At 53.4% G+C, this 21,795-nt stretch overlaps 1 protein-coding gene across 5 annotated transcripts in view; it reads left to right on the top strand.

Annotated features, from left to right (window-relative positions):
- EPHB2 (EPH receptor B2) overlaps nt 1-21,795 on the top strand; it is a 248,857-nt gene that overhangs the window by 179,470 nt on the left and 47,592 nt on the right. For all 5 annotated transcript variants that reach the window (XM_065575310.1, XM_042852985.2, XM_042852983.2 and 2 more), the window contains 2 exons: nt 4,213-4,368; nt 7,603-7,938. In XM_065575310.1, the coding sequence (XP_065431382.1) occupies nt 4,213-4,368; nt 7,603-7,938 (492 nt within the window). The remainder of the gene's footprint in view (nt 1-4,212; nt 4,369-7,602; nt 7,939-21,795) is intronic.

Raw genomic sequence — 21,795 nt, 5'->3', positions numbered from 1 at the left:
GACAGCCCCATCGCTGGGGTATAGACGGCGGGGACAGGACAGCCCCACGACTGGGGTATAGACAGCAGGGATGATGCTGGCTGTGGTGCCTCCTAGATGGGATGTAACAAAGCATTTCTGACTTCTCTCTCCTGTGAGTCCAGCCAGCAAACCGCGCGCACCAGCCAGGCTTTTCCAGCAGCAGCCTTGGGGCAGGAGATGCCCCAGGAGAGGAGGGAGCTGGTGCCAGGGAAGCTGCAAGGCCGGTGGCAGGAGGAAGACGCTGCAGAACCATGATTTCCACCCGGCTCTGTCCAGGCCCGGCAGTGTGAACTGCCCAGAGCTCTCCACCGCCAAGGGGAAGGAAGAGACTGCTGGGGCCTGGCCCCCCCACTGAACACTGAGCAGGAATTTCCCTTCCCAAGCAGCTCTGCTCTCCCCTAGCCAGGAAGGAAAGAGATCGGCTGGCAGCCCCTAGAGAGGTGCTCCCCAGGCTGGTGCTAAAGGAGTCAAGAAATCCTCGGAAGGATTCTCCCAGGGAGTCCCGGCGCCTGTTTATTTGCACGTGCCCCCATCACATGCATCACGTGCCCCAGGGTGGGGCCGCCCCCGGCGGGTCTCCCTGCACGTGGCAGGCACAGTGGTCGGAGCGGGCACTGGAGCTCATGAAGGCTGCCTGCCCCTGTGGGTCAGCGCGGGCACCGTGGGGCCGGCACGGCAGGAGCGGGACAGTCGGAAGACGAGTGTATGGTCAGAGGCCTGAGGTTGCCAGGCCTGTGGCCCCCTCCCTTTGTCCCCCACTGACTTTGCTTTGCTCCCAGCCGGGGAGGGAGCGCTGAGAACTGGGCCCTGGCCATCCCGGTGTCCGCGGGGCAGGCCCTGTCAGCAAACGGCCACCGTTCAGTGCCACCCCGTGAAAGGAGCGGGCCCTGCCGACTAGCCTCGGGTTGGCACTGGAGTTAGTGCACCGCAGGCTGGGAGCTATTGCTGGTCAGCAGGCAGGTCAGAGCCCCTCCCGGCAGGGGAATTTCTCCCCCTTTCCCTGGCTAACAGATGTTTTTAGAAATAAATCGGTTCTGCCTTTGGAGCCCTCGGTGTTACAACCGTTCGCTCTCCCCCCGCTCCATCCTGGTGTCTAGTCACAATCTCTGCCCCCGCCTCTCCCCGTCCCTGAGGGAGCTTCTCACAGGAACATCCTCATCTGCCTCCCACCATCACAGCCCCTGCTCAGCGCAGGGGGCTTGGGGTGGCCGGTCTCCATCCCCCCCACACGGGACTTACGCTGGGGTCTGCAGCCTTGGTGCCCCCTCTTCATTCCCACAGCGAGGCCCAAACAGTGCTGGCTGTGATAGCTACCCATAGTGCCTCTTTCTCACCCCATGACGATGGGGGGGGGAGACTGAAGGGAGGGGGGCAGCTTTCCCCCTCCCCACCCAGATAGGACAGTGCTGAGGTGGAAGGGGGCACGGAGATTTCATCCTTGCAGGCCTCAGGCCCTGGGCGAGGGGATTCGGAGGAGCAGGGCTGCAGCGATGGGAGGTGAGTTTCCACGGCTGCTGCAGGGGTTGCCTGTGGGGATTGTGCCCAGGAACCGGCACAGAATGGGGACACATTTAAACTAACCAGTGCAGCTGCTGGGTCACAGGCTGATCGGTGCGGAGCCCCTAGAGCCAGGGTGCCCAGTCTCTCTCCCGGGGACTCATGGGGCTTGCTGGGGCTCAGAGGCCCCAGGGTTTGGCCTCCCTTTCCTAACAGGTACAATTAATCCTCACTCCACGCCCAGCGAGACGGGCTTTGAGGCAGCGACGCGCTGAGCTGCCCGTCTGGGCCGCATCTCTAGGCACATGCAGGAATCAGTCGATGACGGCTTGTTCGTGAAGATTAGCAACATTACGGGAGGCCTGGGACTCCATGCAGGATGCCAATGACTCAGCGGTGTGAGCTGCACGGCCTGTGGCGCTTAGTGGCTTAGCAAGTGAGGGGTGGAAGGCATCTGGGGTTGTGAGTCACCCAGCAGGGTTAGCTGGTGCAGGACAGAGCTGCCAACCTGACCATTTCTGAGCTCAGCCAACTAGGGGAGGGGGCAGCTCCCTCTCTTCCAGGAGGTGTGTTGCAGGCCAGGGTGCTTTTGCATAGCACTTTGCAAGCATCAGCTTCTCTGAGTGCTGGGCTCCTGGTACAGATGGGGAAACGGAGGCAGGGAGGGGCAGGGACTTGTCCAAAGTCACACCGTGAGGCAGGGTCTGGCCTGGGAGTAGAACCCAGGAGAGCCTGAGGCAGCAAAGTTGTGTTTAGAGCCTTGGTTCCCCTCTTTCTAGGGATCTGGGATGGGGCAGAGGCAACGTGTGTTGTGGTAGATAAGGTGAGACCTGCCCACAGGGCACGGCCCACCCTGTCTGTTCTCTGCCGCCTCTCGGTTTCTTGGCTCACCTGCTCCTCGCTCGAATCATTACAAGGGAGCTGGGGGTTCCTCACCACAGCTGATGCTCCTCCCCTAAGTACCCGGGCATTTGGGGGTGGGAGAGCTGGCTCTGTGCAGCTGGGAGCCAGCCAGGACTCGGAACGGGCCCTTTGCCTTCTCCACAGAGCCAGACCCAACCTCCAGGAATGTTTTCATTTTCAGCTCTTGGAGCTGGACTAGATTTCAGCAGGCTCTGTCAGTGGCATGGGTCTCCTGTGGATACTGTCTGCAGGGGAAGGGGCCTGTTTGCACCACAAACTACCCTGGGCCTGGAATTTCAGACCGATCAAACTCTGCGTGTTGATTGCAGCTTCAAAATGGGGCTAAACACAGAAACTGCAGCAACTTTATCTATGGAGCCGGCCTTGCTCCTCCATTGGCCATCCTCGCTCCCCACAGCTCAGCCCTCTCGGTGATGGGTTTGCAATCAAATGTGTGCTGGAAGTTGGGTCAGCAGTGGAGCCACCCTAGCGGGTTGGAGGGGGAGGGGGTGAAGATCCAAGAGCCTGGAAGGAGAAGCCCGCTTCTCACTGGAGATGCTCAGTCGAGTGGAGAGAAGGGAGTTGGTAACAGAGATCATTGGAAAAGGGGATGGTTTTCTGTGGAAAACTTTGACTTTTTGTAAAGAAAAAATTAAAACTGAAAATTTTTCATTGAAAACCGTTGAAACCCAAACGTTTTTTGGGGGGTTGGTTTGCTGATGAACATGGAAATTTTTTGAGGAAAGCAGAAACCTTTCACAAAACCTTTTGTTGAGTGGAAATCCTAATTTTCCGCAGAAATAATGTTTTGACAGAAAATTTCTGACAAGTCCCAGGCTGTAACCTACTTCTTGGGCTGTTTTTTCTCACCCTTCCGACCCTTGGCAGAGTGGAAGATGTTCTATAGAAATCACTGATTTCAAGAATTCATTCTGATAAAGTGAAATGGGAAATGTTTTTATTTATTGTATTTCACTGCAGACAGCGTCTGCCATCCCCTTCGCTACACAACAAGTTAACAGCACAAAATCAGCAATGGACACGCAGAGCAATACAGATGGACCACTACAGTCCACATTTAGGAGTCTGATGCCAGGGGTGCAGGAATCAGCCAGTGGGGTTCCATGACCTACAAGGGCTTTTTGTTGGATAAGTTATTTGGCAGTAATTTCTCGATTTCCATCACAACCATTATTTGCCATAATTCACATCCCGGTCTCAGCCTTCAGCCTGCCATGCATTCCCAGCAACCATTGTAACGCTCCTCCCCCTGGGGGCTGGAGACCTGATGCAAGGCTGTCACCACTCCTAGTGCATCTCCTTTAGCTCCAGTGGGAGAACTCTTGCCTAGGGATCTGCAGGTTCAGGTCTCAGCTGGGGGCTGTCACGGAACATAACTGAGACATCCAGGCATCAACAATGGCATAATGGGCAGAACCAAGGAGATGGAGTTATGGAGTCAGCTCCTCTTTAAAGTCCTAACCGTACTGCCGAGTAACTGAGAGCCCATCCTGTAATCATAGGTAGGGACTTCTCTCTGGCTAGCAGGCACTTGGTCTTCACGATCTGACAGAGCAGCCGTGCCCGGTTCCTGGAAATGTTCAAACCAGCTGCTGTTTCTCCTGCTTGATTGTTTGTTTGTTTTAAATGGTCAGATTTTGGCTTCGGATCTTGAAATCCCCTGAATGTTGTCCAGCAGCTCCAGCAGAACCCAGGCAGCCTCCTCCCTGCCTGTCTCCCCACTCCACTGGGCTTTCCTCTCACCAAATGTTATTCTCACTTCTTTTCCAGGCTGCCCATCGGGGACGTTTAAGGCCAGCCAAGGGGACGAAGGGTGCATTCACTGCCCAATTAACAGCAGGACAACTTCGGAAGGGGCCACCAACTGCGTGTGCCGAAATGGATATTACCGGGCAGACTCCGACCCCCTGGATATGCCGTGCACCAGTACGTAACCACCCGGGGGTGTGGGGAAAGGCCATGGGATGGTACAGACCCTGAAGCAGGGATGAAACTATTTCAAATTGCCTGTTGGCGTCTAACAAACTGTCCCAAACTGGAACTGCACATCCCCCCCTGTGGCTGCATGTGAAGGTATTGGTGCAGTCAGGGACTGTCTATGGAGACTGTAGCCGAGGGTCCTGACCCCATGGGATCAAGTGGGCAGCTGGCACACACACCTTCATCTCATTAGGGGCTAGAATGCCTGGAGCTCTCAAGCAGAGGGAGTTAGTTGAAGTTAGGGTTTGGTTCAATGTTAGTCCTAAGGTTCTGGTTAAAAATAGTGTCAGCCTTAAGTTGAGGTTGTAGTTAGAATTAGGGGTAGGTTGCAGTTAGGGCTACTGTTATTGTTAATGGTGGGCTAGGGCTAGTTTGTAGTTAGAGTTAGCATTAGGGTTACTATTTGTTTAGGAATATGTTATACTTAGGGTTAGGGTTAGCGCTGGGTTAGGGCTAGGCTCTGGTTAGGGTTAGCGTTGGGTTAGAGTTAGTATCTAGTTAGGGTTAGGGTTAGCGTTGGGTTAGAGCTAGTCTCTAGTTAGGGTTAGCGTTGGGTTAGGATTAGGGTTAGCGTTGGGTTAGGGCTAGGCTCTGGTTAGGGTTAGCGTTGGGTTAGAGTTAGTCTCTAGTTAGGGTTAGGGTTAGTGTTGGGTTAGGGCTAGTCTAGTTAGGGTTAGCGTTGGGTTAGGGCTAGGCTCTGGTTAGGGTTAGCGTTGGATTAGAGTTAGTCTCTAGTTAGGGTTAGGGTTAGTGTTGGGTTAGGGCTAGGCTCTAGTTAGGGTCAGCATTGGGTTAGGGCTGGGCTGTAGTTCGAGCTAGTGTTGTGTTTAGGTTGGGCTGTGATTAGGGATAGGTTTTGGGTTCCTGATGAGGGGGTCTATGAAGGAGCCATATTAGAAACTCTTTAGTGAAATCTCCTCAGTTTAAATGACTGAATGCAAAAAACCGCAGTCCAGCAAATCCCATTAGCACAGTGCATGTCTCCTGCCTGCCTGGAGCTGAACATGCTTCCTAAAGGAGGCCAATGCCATCATCTCTTCCAGCAGATGACTGCCTGCTCTTACCCAGTTGTCCTGTCCCCTGCTCTAATCACTGCAGTCAGCGTCTCCACTCGTGGCTGCAGAGGGCCAGGCAGCCCCCCAGCTCAGGGGTGTGCACATGGTGAGGGTGAATTGTGCTGAACGTTTTTTTTCACGAGCTGCTCCTGGAGTTTCCCAGTCCCTCTTAGCCCATGAAATGTTAGGGTCCTGCCCTGTCCCCACTCCAGCAGATGCATAGCGTTTCCTGCTAGGATGGATTCGCTAGTTGTCTTCACGCTTTCTCATCTTTCCTTCTATTATTGGGAGAAAATTTCCTTCTTCCCCACTTTTTATTTACATTTTTGGGAGCACAACACACAGCCTCTTCCCTGGCTGCTGTTGCCTCCAATTAGCCTAACGAGGATTCTTTCAAGAGGTTAACACCCCACAAGCCCATACCCGGAGGGCAAACAGCAAATGCACAGAGCTGCTTTCACCCTGAGCCTTAGGAGGCACTGGCCATGTGGGGTCAAAGTTTTAATTGTCACTTTGATAACCTTCCTTTTTTAATGGATCGAGCAGAGTTAAGGTCGTTTTACTTCACTAATATAAACAATTTTTAATTGAATTCCAGTTTCCAACGAAATGCAGCTTGACACAACTCCGAGTAAACAATTAGCATGTAGTAAACAAGAAATGTGTCATTCACCATTTTCTAGCTTATTAACAAACGTCATAAGAATCTGAAGCAATATACGATAAGCGATTGTTGTGTAAATAACTGTGGTTAGTGCAGCGTATCATCCTGGTTAGCAAAAAAGAAGCACCACCTTAGTATCTAGGCTGTCTTTGCTTGCAAATCAGCAAGTTTTCATAGTTATGTCAACCAATGAGAGAGAACCATTTCAAGGAAAATAACTAAATAGTAGAACTGCAAAACCAGATGAAAATCACAGATTTAAATTAAGGTTTCCTGCTCGCTGATTTAAATCAAGGCCCCCTGCGAGTGACTGAGCTGCCGGGAGGGCGGGGGTGCTAACAGAGTGGCCTTTGGGGATTTAAAGCCTCCCCTTCTGCTCACTTGCCCACACCCTTGGAGTGGGGCCCTTGAGTGCTGGAGCTGTGGGCCTGCTTGTCTTCTTGTGCAGGCTGGTTTTACACCAGGGTCACTTCGTGGACTTCTCTAGGGTTGCTCCTGATTTCATCCAGAGTGAGTAAGGCCCCATGGATGAAACCTATCTCATTTGGAGCAGGTATCTGTCAGGCACTGGGTAAAAGGCTGTTGTCCTCAGAGCCCCCGAGAGCACTGAACTAACCTCCTGTGAGCTGTCATGCCCACACGTGACATTCCCTTCCCAGCATTCCTGGGTGCCCAGGGTGAGCTGGGCATCTCCCAGTGTGCGTCTGGCATAGGCTGAGGGTGCAGAAACACAGGTTCCTGCATGCCAGGTTAGGCACTGAAATAACTTCCCTCTGGGGGCTGAATCTAGATGGTAGGGCCTGACTGTAGCCACCTGGGCTTGGAAACTGTGGCTTATGGCAAAGAGCAGAACAATCCCCTTCCAAATGCATGTCCAAGGGGGAGCAAAAAGGCTTTTGAAAAAGACTCACTCAGGTGAGTGGTGATCTAATGGGCAGTGATATACATACGACCAGTAATTCTGTTAAAGGTGCCCAGATCTGTACCATGCAGACTCGAGTTACAATGAAATACTGCTGGGAGTGCTGTCCTCCTCTACTTCACTGTCAAGATCTGCTGTCTCCTACATCCCTAGCACCTAGGGGGCGCTGAGCTAAGGGTGTGCACCGACCGGGCACCGCAGCACAGCCTCCCCTTGGTTATCAGCAGGAGGAATGGGAATGTTCACAGAGATGGCTTGAACCCAGTCTGGGGACTCGCTAACCGTTCAGTAGGCGGGCAGGTGTTCGTCCAGAAGGGGCGCTGGGGGTGGGAACTGCACACCACTCTGTGGAGGGGGTGGAGCTGGTAGTCCATGGATGTTCCTGAAGCAGGGAAACAGAGCCTTGGCAGGTAGCAGCTTCCATCTCCCTTCTTAGTCTGGGCTCATCAGAAACGTGCTGATGAGCCTGTGTGCGCCCTGCCCCATGGTGACGGGGGTCACGGACTCTCACTCTCTCTCTCTTTCCCTCTCCCGCCCAGCCATCCCGTCCGCCCCCCAGACCGTGATCTCCAGTGTGAACGAGACGTCGCTGATGCTGGAGTGGACCCCACCCCGGGACTCCGGGGGCCGCGAGGACCTGGTGTACAATATCATCTGCAAGAGCTGCGGCTCGGGGCGCGGCGCCTGCACCCGCTGTGGGGACAACGTGCAGTTCTCCCCACGCCAGCTGGGCCTGACAGAGCCCCGCATCTACATCAGCGACCTGCTGGCCCACACCCAGTACACCTTTGAGATCCAGGCCGTGAACGGGGTCACCGACCAGAGCCCCTTCTCCCCACAGTTTGCCTCAGTCAATATCACCACCAACCAGGCTGGTAAGGAATTGCGCTCTCTGTTGTTGAGCCAGGTTGAGGCTCAGGGATGGGAATGGAGTCAGGAGCCTCTCGCTTCCTGGTCACATTGGTGGTGACCAAAAGCCTGTCCCACCCGAGGGATGGTCAGTGGCCAGCCCATTTCCCCAGGCACAGGGAAAACATCCCTTGTCCTAGCAAAGAGACTCTTTTTGTGTGTGTTTGTACAGGGCCTAGCACAGCGGGGGCCTGTCTGTCCCTGGGCTCCGAGGCACTACAGTAATCCAAACAATGGGCTGCAGCGGTCACCTGGCAGGGCGTTGTGGGGAGCTTGCATTGCCACTCTCTCTGGTCTGGCCTCTCTGCGAGTGCTGCCAATGCTCCGGTAGCCGGAGCTGGAGCGCTAAGGTGGAGGGGCTGGTGGGAGGGGTGGGAGGGTGCACAGGGAGTGCCAGGTCCGCACTCAGCAGCTCTTGCAAGATGATGTCGCAGGGGATGATTGCCGCAGACAATTGCTAATAAGAAGCACCACTCCAAGGGCAGTTCCATTCCGCTCCCTCGGGCCAGAGTCCAGGAGTCTCCAGGATCTCAGAGGCTTTTGGTTTGGGTCTGTTGGACTGTGGCTTGAGCTCATAACTCAGCTGGTGGGCCGGTACCGGGTCAGCGTCAGCGTGCGTGAGCATCCAGATCTGTGTGCTGGTGTGCGTGGCTGAGCTGTGCGTGTGAGCGGGCCTGAGTGTGAACAGTGTGTCTGTGTGCTGGGAGAGAAATAGCGTGGGCACGGCTTGGCTGTGCCAGGGGTCTTTCTGGGTAGGACTTTGGGGGTGTGTAGGACATGTGGGCAATGTGTCTGTTTCTGTTCTAGTTGGGAGAGATCTAACCCTTTCCCTCCGAGGGGCTCCTCCAGTGTTTAGAAGCTGTTTAACGCTCTGATTTCACACCTTGCAATTAAGCGCTGCAATCGCTACATTAATGCCCCAACTGTGAACATTTCCACCTCTGCAGAACAAGCAGCTGAGGCGGATGAAATTGCGAATTGAGTTTTTTTTAGTTGCCTCTTTTCAGAGCCTTGGATCCTCCTCTTGTGCTTCCCTTGTTTGACACTCCCTTATTATCGGGGCTCACACTTCCCAGGCTGTGTGTTGCCTCTCTTAATGTAGCCATTCATTAGCGCTAAACAGTAACTGCCTGCTCGCTAATTCCTCTGTAATTAGAGGCTCTGAATTCTTTTGCTTACGCTCAGCCTAGTCTGGCAGCCTTGATGTACCTCATTAGCAGTTGGTAACAGAAGCTGTAGATACAAAGATACAACAGGGAGCTGGGAAAGGGGGAAAGGGGGGAAGCCAGGGAAAGGAGGGTACCCTGCGGCAGGGAGAGGAGAGATGGGGGAGGGGAGAGGTTGGCTCAAGGGCAGCAATGGAGACAAGAACGCCGGTTGGATGCGTGTCTGCCTTTGCGAGGAGAGGCGCCAGGCTCGGTCTCCACCTGGGGCTTGTTCTCCGCTTTCATGGGAGCCTAAGAGGAGGATTGAATGTGTGACGGGCTATTTGCCACCTCCTGCAGGGGCTGAGCAATCCCTTCCCAGCGACCACGGCAGCTACCTGCTCGCCTTCATTCTTGCCTCAGCAGTATTGACAAAGCACCGCCAGCCATGGGTTGCTTTGGCCTTGGAGTCATTATCTGCTCCCAGCTGTACGCCAAGGGACATTGAACGGTGCAGCTCGGAGGGCGGGACTGGGAGCTGGATTGCTTCCCTAGACTGAGCCCGCCTGTCGCCTTTGTATCGATAGTTTACTGACGCTCCTTTACATGATAATATCAGGTGCTGGGCAGCATGGTACGGTGCTCACACAGCAGCCAGGCAGGGGCAGACAAAGCCATGAAACTGCTGTGGTTTGAATGGCACAAGGAGAGCCAGCCTGCTCCAGGGAGACTCTGAGGGCAAGCAGATGGCGCTGGCTGACTTCAGGCACAGTAGCTTCTTTAGCATCCCAGATGGGAGAACAGCCCTAGAGGGGATGGAGGAAACCCCTGCAGAGGAAGCAGGGTGTGGGCTGAGAGCCAGAGCCAGAGGAACGGCATTGCAGAAGGAGATGACATCACAGTGACCGTAGTGCGAGAGGGGTAGCCCAGGAGCAGGGGAGCTGGTTTAGAGAGGGGAGACACCTGTTGTCTCTCAGGAAGGTGTTGAGGCAGAAAGGGGTGGGAGAGAAGCAGCCGCACTCTGGGTCCTAGGCTGACTTTCGGGCAGAGGGGAGGGTGCCAGGCTGAGCAAAAGCACAGGCAGGAATTGGAAAAAACTTCTGAGAATTCACCTGCAGCTGAAGATCCACCTGCGGCTGCAGAAGATTGTGAGAGAGGAAGGGTCTAAGGCAGGTTTTCCAGACCTTGAATCATTCCTGTAGCTCTTTTCTGGGACTTCTTTGAAACATCCTTTTTGAAGTAATTGGACACACTGTCCCAGTACTGGTCTTGTCAATGCTCTGTGTGCTGGCAACACAGCCCAAAATTGTGCTGTTCCTCTGAGCACAGAATCACACTGGGAGCTCATGTTCTCTTGGTTTCCATCTTAACACCTCAGCCCTCTTCCGTGTCATTCCAAGGCCAGACAGGACCATTGTGATCATCTCGTCTGACCTCCTGTAGAACACAGAGAACTTCCCCAAAATAACTCCTAGTTAGAGCTTTTAGAAAACCACCCAATCTTGATTTAAAAATGGCTACAACCCTGGTACATTGTCCCAGTGGCTAATTACACCTTATTTCCAGTCTGAATTTGTCTAGTTTCAGCTTCCAGCCACTGGATCATGTCAGACCTTCCTCTGCTACAGTTCCCCATTCTATAAGTATGACCTACATTCTTTGTTCCTGATGGATGACCTTCTGTGTGGCTGTGTTGAAACACACAATGTTCAAATGAGCCCAAGCAATCTAGGTTGGTTTGTATAACACTCCTGTCCCCATCATTGTTTACCAGGCCACCTGTGTCATCTGCCAACGTGACCAGCAGTGGTATTGTATTTTCTTGCAGATAATTGATGAAGGTATTGAATAGCATTGGACTAAGAATAGATTGTAGGAGCATTCCACTAGAAACACAATGCTGATTCCCCAGGTACAGTTCCTTTTGGAGATATATCCGTCAGCTCGTTTTCAATCCATTTGATATATGTTATATTGCTTAATAAGAATGTTGCGTGGTATGGAGTCAGTGGGAGGTCAGGTATGTCTGCACAGCAGTGCTTCCCAGCGTGGATACACAGACACACACTAGCTGTGCTCAAGCACGGACAGCGGCTCAGGCTAGCCATCCAAGTACACAGAGAGGGGATCGGGCAGGTTTGTACTCCGATGACTAGCAGCCATGCTGCTAGCTCAGCCAGCTATCTGCACTGGGAAGCCCACTTCCAGCTGCAGTGTAGACAGAGTTTATTTATATTATGTCAACACAGTACCTTTATCAACCAAACTTGTAATCTCATAAAAAATATATGTTAGTTTGGCGAGATGTATTTTCCATAAAACCATGCTGGTGGACATCACTTATGTTACCATCCCTTAATTCTTTCCTGACTGCGTCCCATATCTGCTGTTCCCTGATCTTGCTCAGGATTGATGTCAGAGTAACTGGCCTGTAGTTAATCCCATTTACCCTCTTTAAATAATGACACAGCAAGAGGTTTTTTCCAGCAGAGTCTCTGGAGAAGTATGGGCTGGATGAATGGACTGTAAGGTGGATAGAAAGCTGGCTGGATCGTCGGGCTCAACGGGTAGTGATCAATGGCTCCATGTCTAGTTGGCAGCCGGTTTCAAGCGGAGTGCCCCAAGGGTCGGTCCTGGGGCCGCTTTTGTTTAATATCTTTATTAATGATCTGGAGGATGGTGTGGACTGCACTCTCAGCAAGTTTGCAGATGACACTAAACTAGGAGGCGTGGTAGATACACTAGAGGGTAGGGATCAGATACAGAGGGACCTAGACAAATTAGAGGATTGGGCCAAAAAAAACCTGATGAGGTTCAACAAGGACAAGTGCCGAGTCCTGCACTTAGGACGGAAGAATCCCATGCACTGCTACAGACTAGGGACCGAATGGCTAGGTAGCAGTTCTGCAGAAAAGGACCTAGGGGTCACAGTGGACGAGAAGCTGGATATGAGTCAACAGTGTGCTCTTGTTGCCAAGAAGGCTAACGGCATTTTGGGCTGTATAAGTAGGGGCATTGCCAGCAGATCGAGGAATGTGATCGTTCCCCTTTATTCGACATTGGTGAGGCCTCATCTGGAGTACTGTGTCCAGTTTTAGGCCCCACACTACAAGAAGGATGTGGAAAAATTGGAAAGAGTCCAGCGGAGGGCAACAAAAATGACTAGGGGTCTGGAGCACATGACTTATGAGGAGAGGCTGAGGGAACTGGGATTGTTTAGTCTCCAGAAGAGAAGAATGAGGGGGGATTTGATAGCAGCCTTCAACTACCTGAAGGGGGGTTCCAAAGAGGATGGAGCTCGGCTGTTCTCAGTGGTGGCAGATGACAGAACAAGGAGCAATGGTCTCAAGTTGCAGTGGGAGAGGTCTAGGTTGGATATTAGGAAACACTATTTCACTAGGAGGGTGGTGAAGCACTGGAATGCGTTACCTAGGGAGGTGGTGGAGTCTCCTTCCTTGGAGGTTTTTAAGGCCCGGCTTGACAAAGCCCTGGCTGGGATGATTTAGTTAGGAATTGGTCCTGCTTTGAGCAGGGGGTTGGACTAGATGACCTCTTGAGGTCCCTTCCAACCCTGATATTCTGTGTCCGTGATGTGCCGCGCGGACGCTGTGTCCGTGATATGCCAGGGGGATTCTGTGTCTGTCACGTGCTGTGGGGCCGCTGTGTCCATGATGTGCCGCGGGAACACTCTGTCTGTGATGTGCTGCGCGGACGCTGTGTCTGTGTCATGAAGTTGGGACGCTGTGTCTGTGATGTGCCAGGGGGATGCTGTATCCAAGATGTGTCGCAGGGAAGCTGTGTCTGTGCCATGCTGTGTCATGGGGAGACTGTTTCTGTGATCTGCCGCGGGGACGCTGTGTCCCTGATGTGCCAGAGGGACACTGTGGCTATGATATGCTGGGGGATACTGTGTCCATGATGTGCCACTGGGATGCTGTGTCTGTGATGTGCCATGGGGATGCTGTGTCTGTGAAGTGTCGTGGGGACGTTGTATCCGAGATGTGCCACGGGGACACTGTGTCTGTGATGTGCCGTGGGAACGCTGTGTCTGTGATGTGCCATGGGGACGCTGTGGCCGTGCCATGCCGAGGTGTGATAAATGAAGGGGAGGAGGTTGCTCCCTTTTATGGACACCCAGCCAGCCAGTTAGCTGTAACCTTCCTCTTATTAGCTGTTCTCTGCTTGCTTTACCTGTAAAGAGTTAACAAGCCCACAGGTAAAAAGAAAGGAGTGGGCACCCAACCAAAAGAGCCAATGGGAGGCTAGAACTTTTTAAAATTGGGGAAAAACTTCCCTTTGTCTGTGTTGTGGTTCTCCAGGGAACAGGCCAGCAGTTACGCTGTGAGAAGCTTTAAGTCAGGTATGAAAAACCATCAGATCATACCTGAAGATTGCTTATCTGAAACCTCAGATATGTACGTAATTTAGGGAATGTCTAGGAAGACACAATTAGGTTTATTTCTGTTTATTTCTTATTGGCTTGTGGATCTCCTCTGTGTAGACCCCAAATGCTTTTGTTTTGCTTGTAACCTTTAAGCTGGACCTCAAGAAGGTTATTCTTGATGTTTACATTTTGTAAGTGGATTTTTTTTAATCTAGCAAAAGCCTAAGTTCCAAATGTATTTTCTTTCTTTTTGGTTTTAATAAAATTTACCCTTTTTAAGAACCAGATTGGATGTTTGATGTCTTAAGAGGTTTGTGCACATGTGGCTTAATTAGCTGGTGGCAACAGCTGATTTCCTTTGTTTTCTTTCACAGCTCTTCCCCGGGGAGGGGTGGGGGTGAAAGGGCTTGAGGGTACCCCACAGGGGGGAATTCCCAAGTGCTCCTTCCTGGGTGCAGAGGGGTTTTTGCACTTGGGTGGTGGCAGCATTTGCCCATCCAAGGTCAGAAAGAAACAGTAACCTTGGGAGTTTAATACAAGCCTGGAGTGGCCGGTATTAATTTTTAAAATCCTTGCGGGGCCCCCACCTTCTGCACTCAAAGTGCCAGAGTGGGGAATCAGCCTAGACAGGAGGCTGGGTCTGTGATGGGCCGCGGGGACGCTGTGTCCGTGATGTGCCATGGGGAAGCTGTGTCTGTGCCGTGCCATTGGGATGCTGTGTCTGTGATGTGCCGCGGGGACAGTGTGTCTGTGATGTGCCGATGGGACGCTGTGTCCGTGATGTGCCACGGGGAAGCTGTGTCTGTGCCGTGACATTGGGATGCTGTGTCTGTGATGTGCCGCGGGGACAGTGTGTCTGTGATGTGCCGATGGGACGCTGTGTCCGTGATGTGCGGTGGGGATGCTCTGTCTGTGATGTGCCATTGGGACGCTGTGTCTGTGATGTGCCCTGGGGACGCTGTGTCCGTGATGTGCGGTGTGGATGCTCTGTCTGTGATGTGCCATTGGGACGCTGTGTCTGTGATGTGCCATTGGGACGCTGTGTCTGTGATGTGCCATTGGGACGCTGTGTCTGTGATGTGCTGTGGGGACGCTGTGTATGTGATATGCCATGTGGACGCTGTATCCCTGATGTGCCAGAGGGATGCTGTGCCTATGATGTGCCACGGGGACGCCATTGTGACATTGCACTCCATATGTTTTATGGAAATATGCTTATGAGTGTGAATATGATGTAACTGGAATATGCTTTATGCAAAAGGTCTCTTATAAGGTATCATAACAAAGGTTATAACAGACTGAAATTTTTCCTCCTATTTGTATACATGTATCATTCTTGTATCTGAAACTAGAAATATGAAGTATAACTCTGAGGTCCTATTGCAATTATGCAAAGTGTGGGCCACTAATGGTGGTTTAGAATCTTGATGGCTCCCATTGACTAGGACAATTGGTTGTAAATGGTTTATTTACCTGCACACCTTCCTGTGTACATTTGGGCCAACCCAGGAAGAATGGAGACTAGGGGGTCTTACATTACATGTGACCATGTCACATGACACTGGAATCCATCTTAATCCTTGTACTTTTCCATTGATGAGGCAGGAGTGGGGACAAGCACAGACAAAAGATTCTCACCTTGTGCTAAAGCTATAAAAGGAGGTGGAATAGGACAAAGGGGGCTGCCAGTCATGAAAAAACCCTGCTTACCACCTGAGATGACTGCTGCACTAACAAGGACTGTACCGGGGAAAGGATTGGGCCCAGACTAGGAAGGAGTCTAGTCTGTGAAAAAAGCTTATTGGAACATCTTTGAGGGTGAGATATTACCTTTAATCAGTTTCTTAGTGTATTAGGCTTTGACTTGTGTGTTGTTGTTTTTTTATTTTGCTTTGTGGCTTACTTTGTTCTGTCTGATATTACTTGAAACCCCTTAAATCCTACTTTTTATACTTAATAAAATCACTGTTGTTTATTAATAAACCCAGAGTAAGTGATTAATACCTGGGGGAGCAAACAGCCTTGTATATCTCTCTATTGGTGCTATAGAGGGCGGACAGTTTATGAATTTACCCTGTATAAGCGTTATACAGCGTAAAACAGATTGATTTGGGGTTTGGATCCCACTGGGACTGAGTGTCTGGGTGCTGAAGACAGGTAACCTGCCTAGCCATTTTCAGTTAAGTCTGCAGCTTTGGGGGCATGGACCTATCCCTGGGTCTGTGTTGCAGCAGGCTAGCGTGTCTGGCTCAACAAGGCAGGGTTCTGGAAATCCCAAGCTGAAAGGGAAAACGGGCTCAAAGATAATTTCAGCACATCAGGTGACAGTCCCAAGGGGATCTCTGTGACCGAACCTGCCACAGCCGTGTCCATGATGTGCCGTGGGGATGCTGTGTCTGTGATGTTCCATGGGGACGTTGTTTCTGTGATATGCTGGGGGATGCAGTGTCTGTGATGTGCCACGGGGACCCTGTTTCCATGATGTGCCAGTGGGATGCCGTGTCTGATGTCCCAGGGGGACATTGTTTCCTTAATGTGCCTTGGGGACGTCGTGTCTGTGATGTACCAGGGGGACACTCTGTCCGTGATGGGCCACGGGGACGCTGTGTTTCTGATGTGCCATGGGAACGCTGTTTCCATGATATGCCAGGGGGACGCTGTGTCTGTGATGTGCCACGGGAAGGCTGTGTCCATAGCGTGCCGTGCCGTGCCGTGGGGAAGCGATGTCCGTGATTTGCCACGGGTACGCTCTGTCCGTGATGTGCCGTATGGATGCTGTGTCCGTGATGTGCCAGGGGGATGCTGTGTCCGTGACGTCTAGCGGGGACTATTATTTCTGGGGGACGCTGTGTCTGTTATGTGCCGCAGGGACGCTGTTCCATGATGTGCCGTGGGGACACTGTATCTGTGATGTGCCACAGGAAGGCTGTGTCCATAGCGTGCCGTGCCGTGGGGAAGCAATGTCTGTGATGTGCCGCGGGACGCTCTGTCTGTGATGTGCTGTATGGACGCTGTGTCCTTGATTTGCCGTGGGGACATTCTATCCGTAATGTACCAGGGGGACGCTGTGTCCGTGATGTGCCAGGTGGATACTGTGTCCATGATGGGCTGCGGAGACAGTGTGTCTATTATGTGCCACGGGAATGCTGTGTTTGTGGTGTGCCGCGGGGATGCTGTGTCTGTGACGTCCAGCGGGGACAGTTATTTCTGGGGGACGCTGTGTCCGTAATGTGCCGCAGAGACGCTGCATCTGTGATGTGCCACGGGGATGCTGTGTCCGTGATGTGCCGTGGTGACGCTGTGTCCAGGATGTACAGGACAACATGCTGCTCGCTCGTGATATTTCAAGAGCCACCCTTTTGCGTGTCCTGGTTTCCTCTGTTTTTAGCACCTGCAGAACCTCTGTCCTGGTGCACAATCTGGGTGGTTTGGGGTGGGTTGTGGAGCACCAGGGAGGAACGGCCCCTTTCTGGGATGTGTTCCAAACAGCCCTTTGTAGCGCCAGAGATATATCAGACCCTGGCTCAGGACCGTGAGGGAATGGAGTGAAGCATACAGAGGAGGAAACAGGAGCTCCCAATGATCGGGAGAATGAAAACAGCTAGTTCTTCTAGAACACATCCCTTTAATGTGCCCCTCTTGTGTCACTCCGAGCAAGAGGGGAGGAGTAACTCTGGGGCTAGGGGCTCTTGGCTGAGAACAGATGTCCAAGAAGAGACCTGGGACAGGCAGCAGCCCAGACTGCAGTCAGTGTGTCACAAGCGCACCCCAATGCACATCCCAGATTGCTTTCTCATAGGGTACGTGGCCACTGGGAGCGCACTTCCCTGCCTGGGAAACACACACGTGCTAATTCTGCTGGAGCTAAAGCGCTAAAAATAGCAGTGTGGCCGTGAGGGCACAGCCTGGTCTGTGCCTGTCATGGGTCAGCTCCCTGGCTCCACCAGCCATGGGCAGCACACGCCTCTCTCAGCCTCTAGGGGCTCTGCCGTCCTTCTGCAGGTTAGATAGGCACGTTCCAACCCTGGGGCCCTCCCAGCAGCCCCCTGGAGTGTCCAGCCCTGGTCCACTGGACACTGTCAGAGTTCCCAGATCCATTGTTGTCCCCGCTCACGAGCTCTGCTCAGCTCCCAGCACTTAGCTTTGGTTATAGTGAAAATAAGTATAAGTGTAATTAGCAAAGAACAGAGATTTGGGAAGTAACAAATAAACACATGGCTACATGTAAAATAAAATCATAACGCTGCCCACGCCTAGACTGAACTAACAAGACACTTCCCTCTCTAATAAATTAGCTCACCCAAAGTCTTTCTCCCAGCGTTTGACAGCCAGGCTTTCTGTGACCCTCCGTCAGTAAGACAAGCACGCTGGCAGCTTGTCCCCCAGGTGAAGGATACTGTGTGGCTCCTTGCATTCTCCTGATATACCAGACTACTTCTTTGATCATAGTCATAAACAGGACACCCTCCTGCTGTGTGTCCTTTCCTGTAGATTTTGTGATCTCTTGTTGACTTCACAGTCTAGGTTAGCAGGTGGCTCCGTAGGCAAATAGACTTACCTTGGAAGATACATAAAAAACAGTCAGGGAGAAATAAACATCTGATATCCCCTGCCTGAGCAGAACCTGCTTATCATCTTCTGGTGACCGATCTTAACTTACCCATGTCAGAACAGCATTTTCAGCATAGATGCCTAACTCCTTAAATATCACCATACGTAATGACCAGTGCCTTACTGGCTGTTGGGAGAGACCTCCCATGTTACCCTTTGGCACACTGTTATGTAGACATCAGACCCAGGAGATCCCTGTAAAACCCTTTACTCCCCTTGTGCCCTCTGCCATACAGACCCCTGGGGCGGCTGAGATTGTACTCGGACGGCCAGCCTGAACCACCACCCAGTCCGCCACGGCCAGACTGCTGTTTGTAGCATGCTAGCTCCAGCAGAGTTCGTAGGATCGTGCATGTCTGTTTACCCAGCTGCCCTGTAGCCAGACCCTTCGTGCCTGGATACCATGGTGATGGGTGCAGCATAAACACTTAGGCTTTGTTGCACTATGAGCTAGGAGTGTGATTCCCCGGCTTGTTCCCACAGACGAGGCTCCCTGAGAGCTAGTGTGAGTCTACTGTAGCCACGGTCGCATGGGCGGGGGCAGTGCAGGCATTATACCACCCTTTTCGGGCAGGTTTGTACTTCACACGACTCAGCCCTGGCTCTGCTGCCACTGCCTATGCTACTGCGTCTACACTGCGATGTGTCCTCTCACTAGCTCCCATCCAGCTCCCACAAGCATGTGCACACGAGCAGGGGAAACACAGCCCTAGCTCGGAGTGTAGACGTAGCTTACTTCAGCATTGCCCAGGGAGACTGAAAGTGTACTGAGCACCCGGGGGTCTCCTCTCCCACGTAGGACAGGAATTGTATAGTTTCTCTCTCTCTCCCCTCCACCCCACTCTGGTTTATTTCTCAGGATCACATTTCTAGAGCATTTACTGTTCCTGGACAGCCATCGACCATGAGGGCACATCCAGGACAGAGACTCAGGCAGGGTTTCAGTTCGCGCCTGAGGGCGGAAAGGCAGCCCAAACGCATACAGCAGGTCAGCCGAGGGCTGGACTTAGTGTCTGAAAAGGCATGTGTGTGCTAGGAGCTGGGAAATGCACCTGAAAGAACTATCCCTGTGCAAGGCAATCTGCCTGCCCATGAGAACTGCCCTTCTCCAGGCCAAGATGGCTCTGATGCAGACTATGGTGCCACATCCATCAAAATGGGAGTGGAGCTGGGAGCCAGGGGGCTGGAGACAATATGGGGAGCTTGTCCCGTCCGGGTACAGTTCAGTGGGCAAGCCCAGGGCACATCGGTTCTGATAGACGCTGAGACTTCTCACCAGCAGAGATTCTGTGCAGAGCCTGGTTTCCCTCACCAGGGGTTTGCGTTCCCCACCGCTCCCTTCAGACACGAGTAGGGAGCCACGGTCTCCTCTCTTTCCCTCAGTCTTTGGATTCCGCTCCCCAGACGCTGCTCACGTTCTCCTGAGTCCGCCACAGCACTTCCTAAATCACTAGCGCTCACGCCTCTGTCTCCGGGGCCGGAAGCAGCATCCAGGGGCTGGTGTGTGCAGGTGTCAGACTGAAGAGTTGTAATGGTCCCTCCTGGCCTTTTAAAGCGATGAATGAATCTATCTCCCATCGTCTCTCCCTGCAGAGATAAGGAGATAGAAGATTCATAGACTGATAGAATCCAAGGCCAACAGGGACCATTAGATCCTCTAGTCTGACCTCCTGTATTTCACAGGCCAGAGAATTTCACTGAGTTACCTCTGTGCTGAGCCCAGTAACTAGTGTCTGTTACCATCCAGAAAGGCAGCCAGCCAGGATGTGAAGACGCTGAGAGATGGAAAATCCATCACTCCCCTTGGCAATTTGTTCCCGCAATTAATCCCCCTCACTGCTGAAAATTCATGGATTTGTTTGGCTTCAGCTTTCAGTCCCTAGTTCTTGTTCTGCTTCTCACCGGCCAGGCCATCACTACAGCTCCTTTTCTCTCAAAACCATCTAGCTCCCTTCTCCTCCAGGCTCCTCTGTCTGTAACTCAAGGCTTTCTCCCCCAGATCCGACTATTCATTTCTGCTCTCCCTTGAGATCATGCAGCCATTGCCTCTCAAAACTAGTTAGCTTGACATTTGTTGCCTAATGATCCTCTGGCCGCACTTCTTTCTCTTGCCAAGCTGCACCGTCTGATTGTCTGGCTGGGTGCGGGGTGCTGCGGACTGCAGTGAACCCCTTTGGCTGGGATTCACCCTCTGAGGTTTTGCTCTTCAAGGAGAGGGGGATGCAAGACGTCTGAGTGGGCCAGACGCGTGCTCCCTCTTTTGCCCACTGGAGACTGCCCTGAGCCAGGACTCCCATATGGCAGGAGCTTTGCCAGCTGCTAGCGCCTCAGGACTCTTCTTTCTGTTGCTGTCGCTGGCAGTTGGAGGAAGTTGGCAAACTAGGGCATGAGATGCACTGCTAGAGCTTTCCTGGCAAATTCTGTAACCCTCCTGTCACCAGCTCTGTGGGGCCCTCCCACCTCCTGATTCCCGAGCGTCCCCATTCCATAAATGACTCCAGGAGTTTCAGGTTTCCGACACCGGCCTGGGGCTTGAGAAACCTGTCCCTGACAGAGAGGGGTGGACATCTCCCGTGCTTGCTCAGTGCGGCTCCCCCTCCCAGAGATGGGCTTGTCCCCGCTGTGTGCGTGCATGAGACAGACGGAGGGACTGAGGCGCTAGCCCTTGGCTAATGTGTGTGTAAGATGTGGCTAATCCGTACTGCTACACTTGGCAAACAGAGTCTGCATGCTAATTGCCTCGCTCCTGTATGAGGCCCTGGGCATAGCACCTTGGCTGGGGGGATGTAAGAGGTCCCATAGTGTGTGGTGCGCTGGGAGCATGTCTGCCTGCCACGGGGGGTACGGAGCCTGGCCCAGCCCAGCTCCGGCCTGCCCGCCATGGGGGTACGGAGCCTGGGCCCGCCCAGCTCCGGCCTGCCTGCCACGGGGGGTACGGAGCCTGGACCCACCCAGCTCCGGCCTGCCTGCCAAGGAGGGTACGGAGCCTGGGCCCGCCCAGCTCCGGCCTGCCCGCCACGGGGGGTACGGAGCCTGGGCCCGCCCAGCTCCGGCCTGCCCGCCACGGGGGGTACGGAGCCTGGCCCTGCCCAGCTCCGGCCTGCCTTCCACGGGGGGTACGGAGCCTGGCCCCGCCCAGCTCCGGCCTGCCTGCCACGGGGGGTACGGAGCCTGGCCCCGCCCAGCTCCGGCCTGCCTGCCACGGGGGGTATGGAGCCTGGCCCCGCCCAGCTCCGGCCTGCCTGCCACGGGGGGTACGGAGCCTGGGCCCGCCCAGCTCCGGCCTGCCTGCCACGGGGGGTACGGAGCCTGGGCCCGCCCAGCTCCGGCCTGCCTGCCACGGGGGGTACGGAGCCTGGGCCCGCCCAGCTCCGGCCTGCCTGCCACAGCTCTGTCTGTCATTGGGAAAACCACTTTCCATACAATGAGAATGGTCTGGGGCTGACACAGGGCACCAGACGGCACTAGCCTCACTTTGCCGGCTTGGCAAGGCCTGTCCCTCTCCTCATCCCCACGAGGGAGCAGTGGCACTGTTCTGCCCGCAGAGCCTGTCGCCATGGCCCACACAGCAACCCTGGCTCCAGCACACCAGGAGCCTGCCATTTTGGAGGCCATCCTGAGAGCCTCAAGTCTCAAGCCACAAGCCAGACGTCTGGCACGGCTGAGGAAGAGGCTAGCTGGGG

Source organism: Chrysemys picta, chromosome 21 (assembly GCF_011386835.1).
Source record: "Chrysemys picta bellii isolate R12L10 chromosome 21, ASM1138683v2, whole genome shotgun sequence".
Lineage (NCBI taxonomy): Eukaryota > Metazoa > Chordata > Testudines > Emydidae > Chrysemys > Chrysemys picta.
This window is presented reverse-complemented; position numbering and strand designations above follow the sequence as displayed.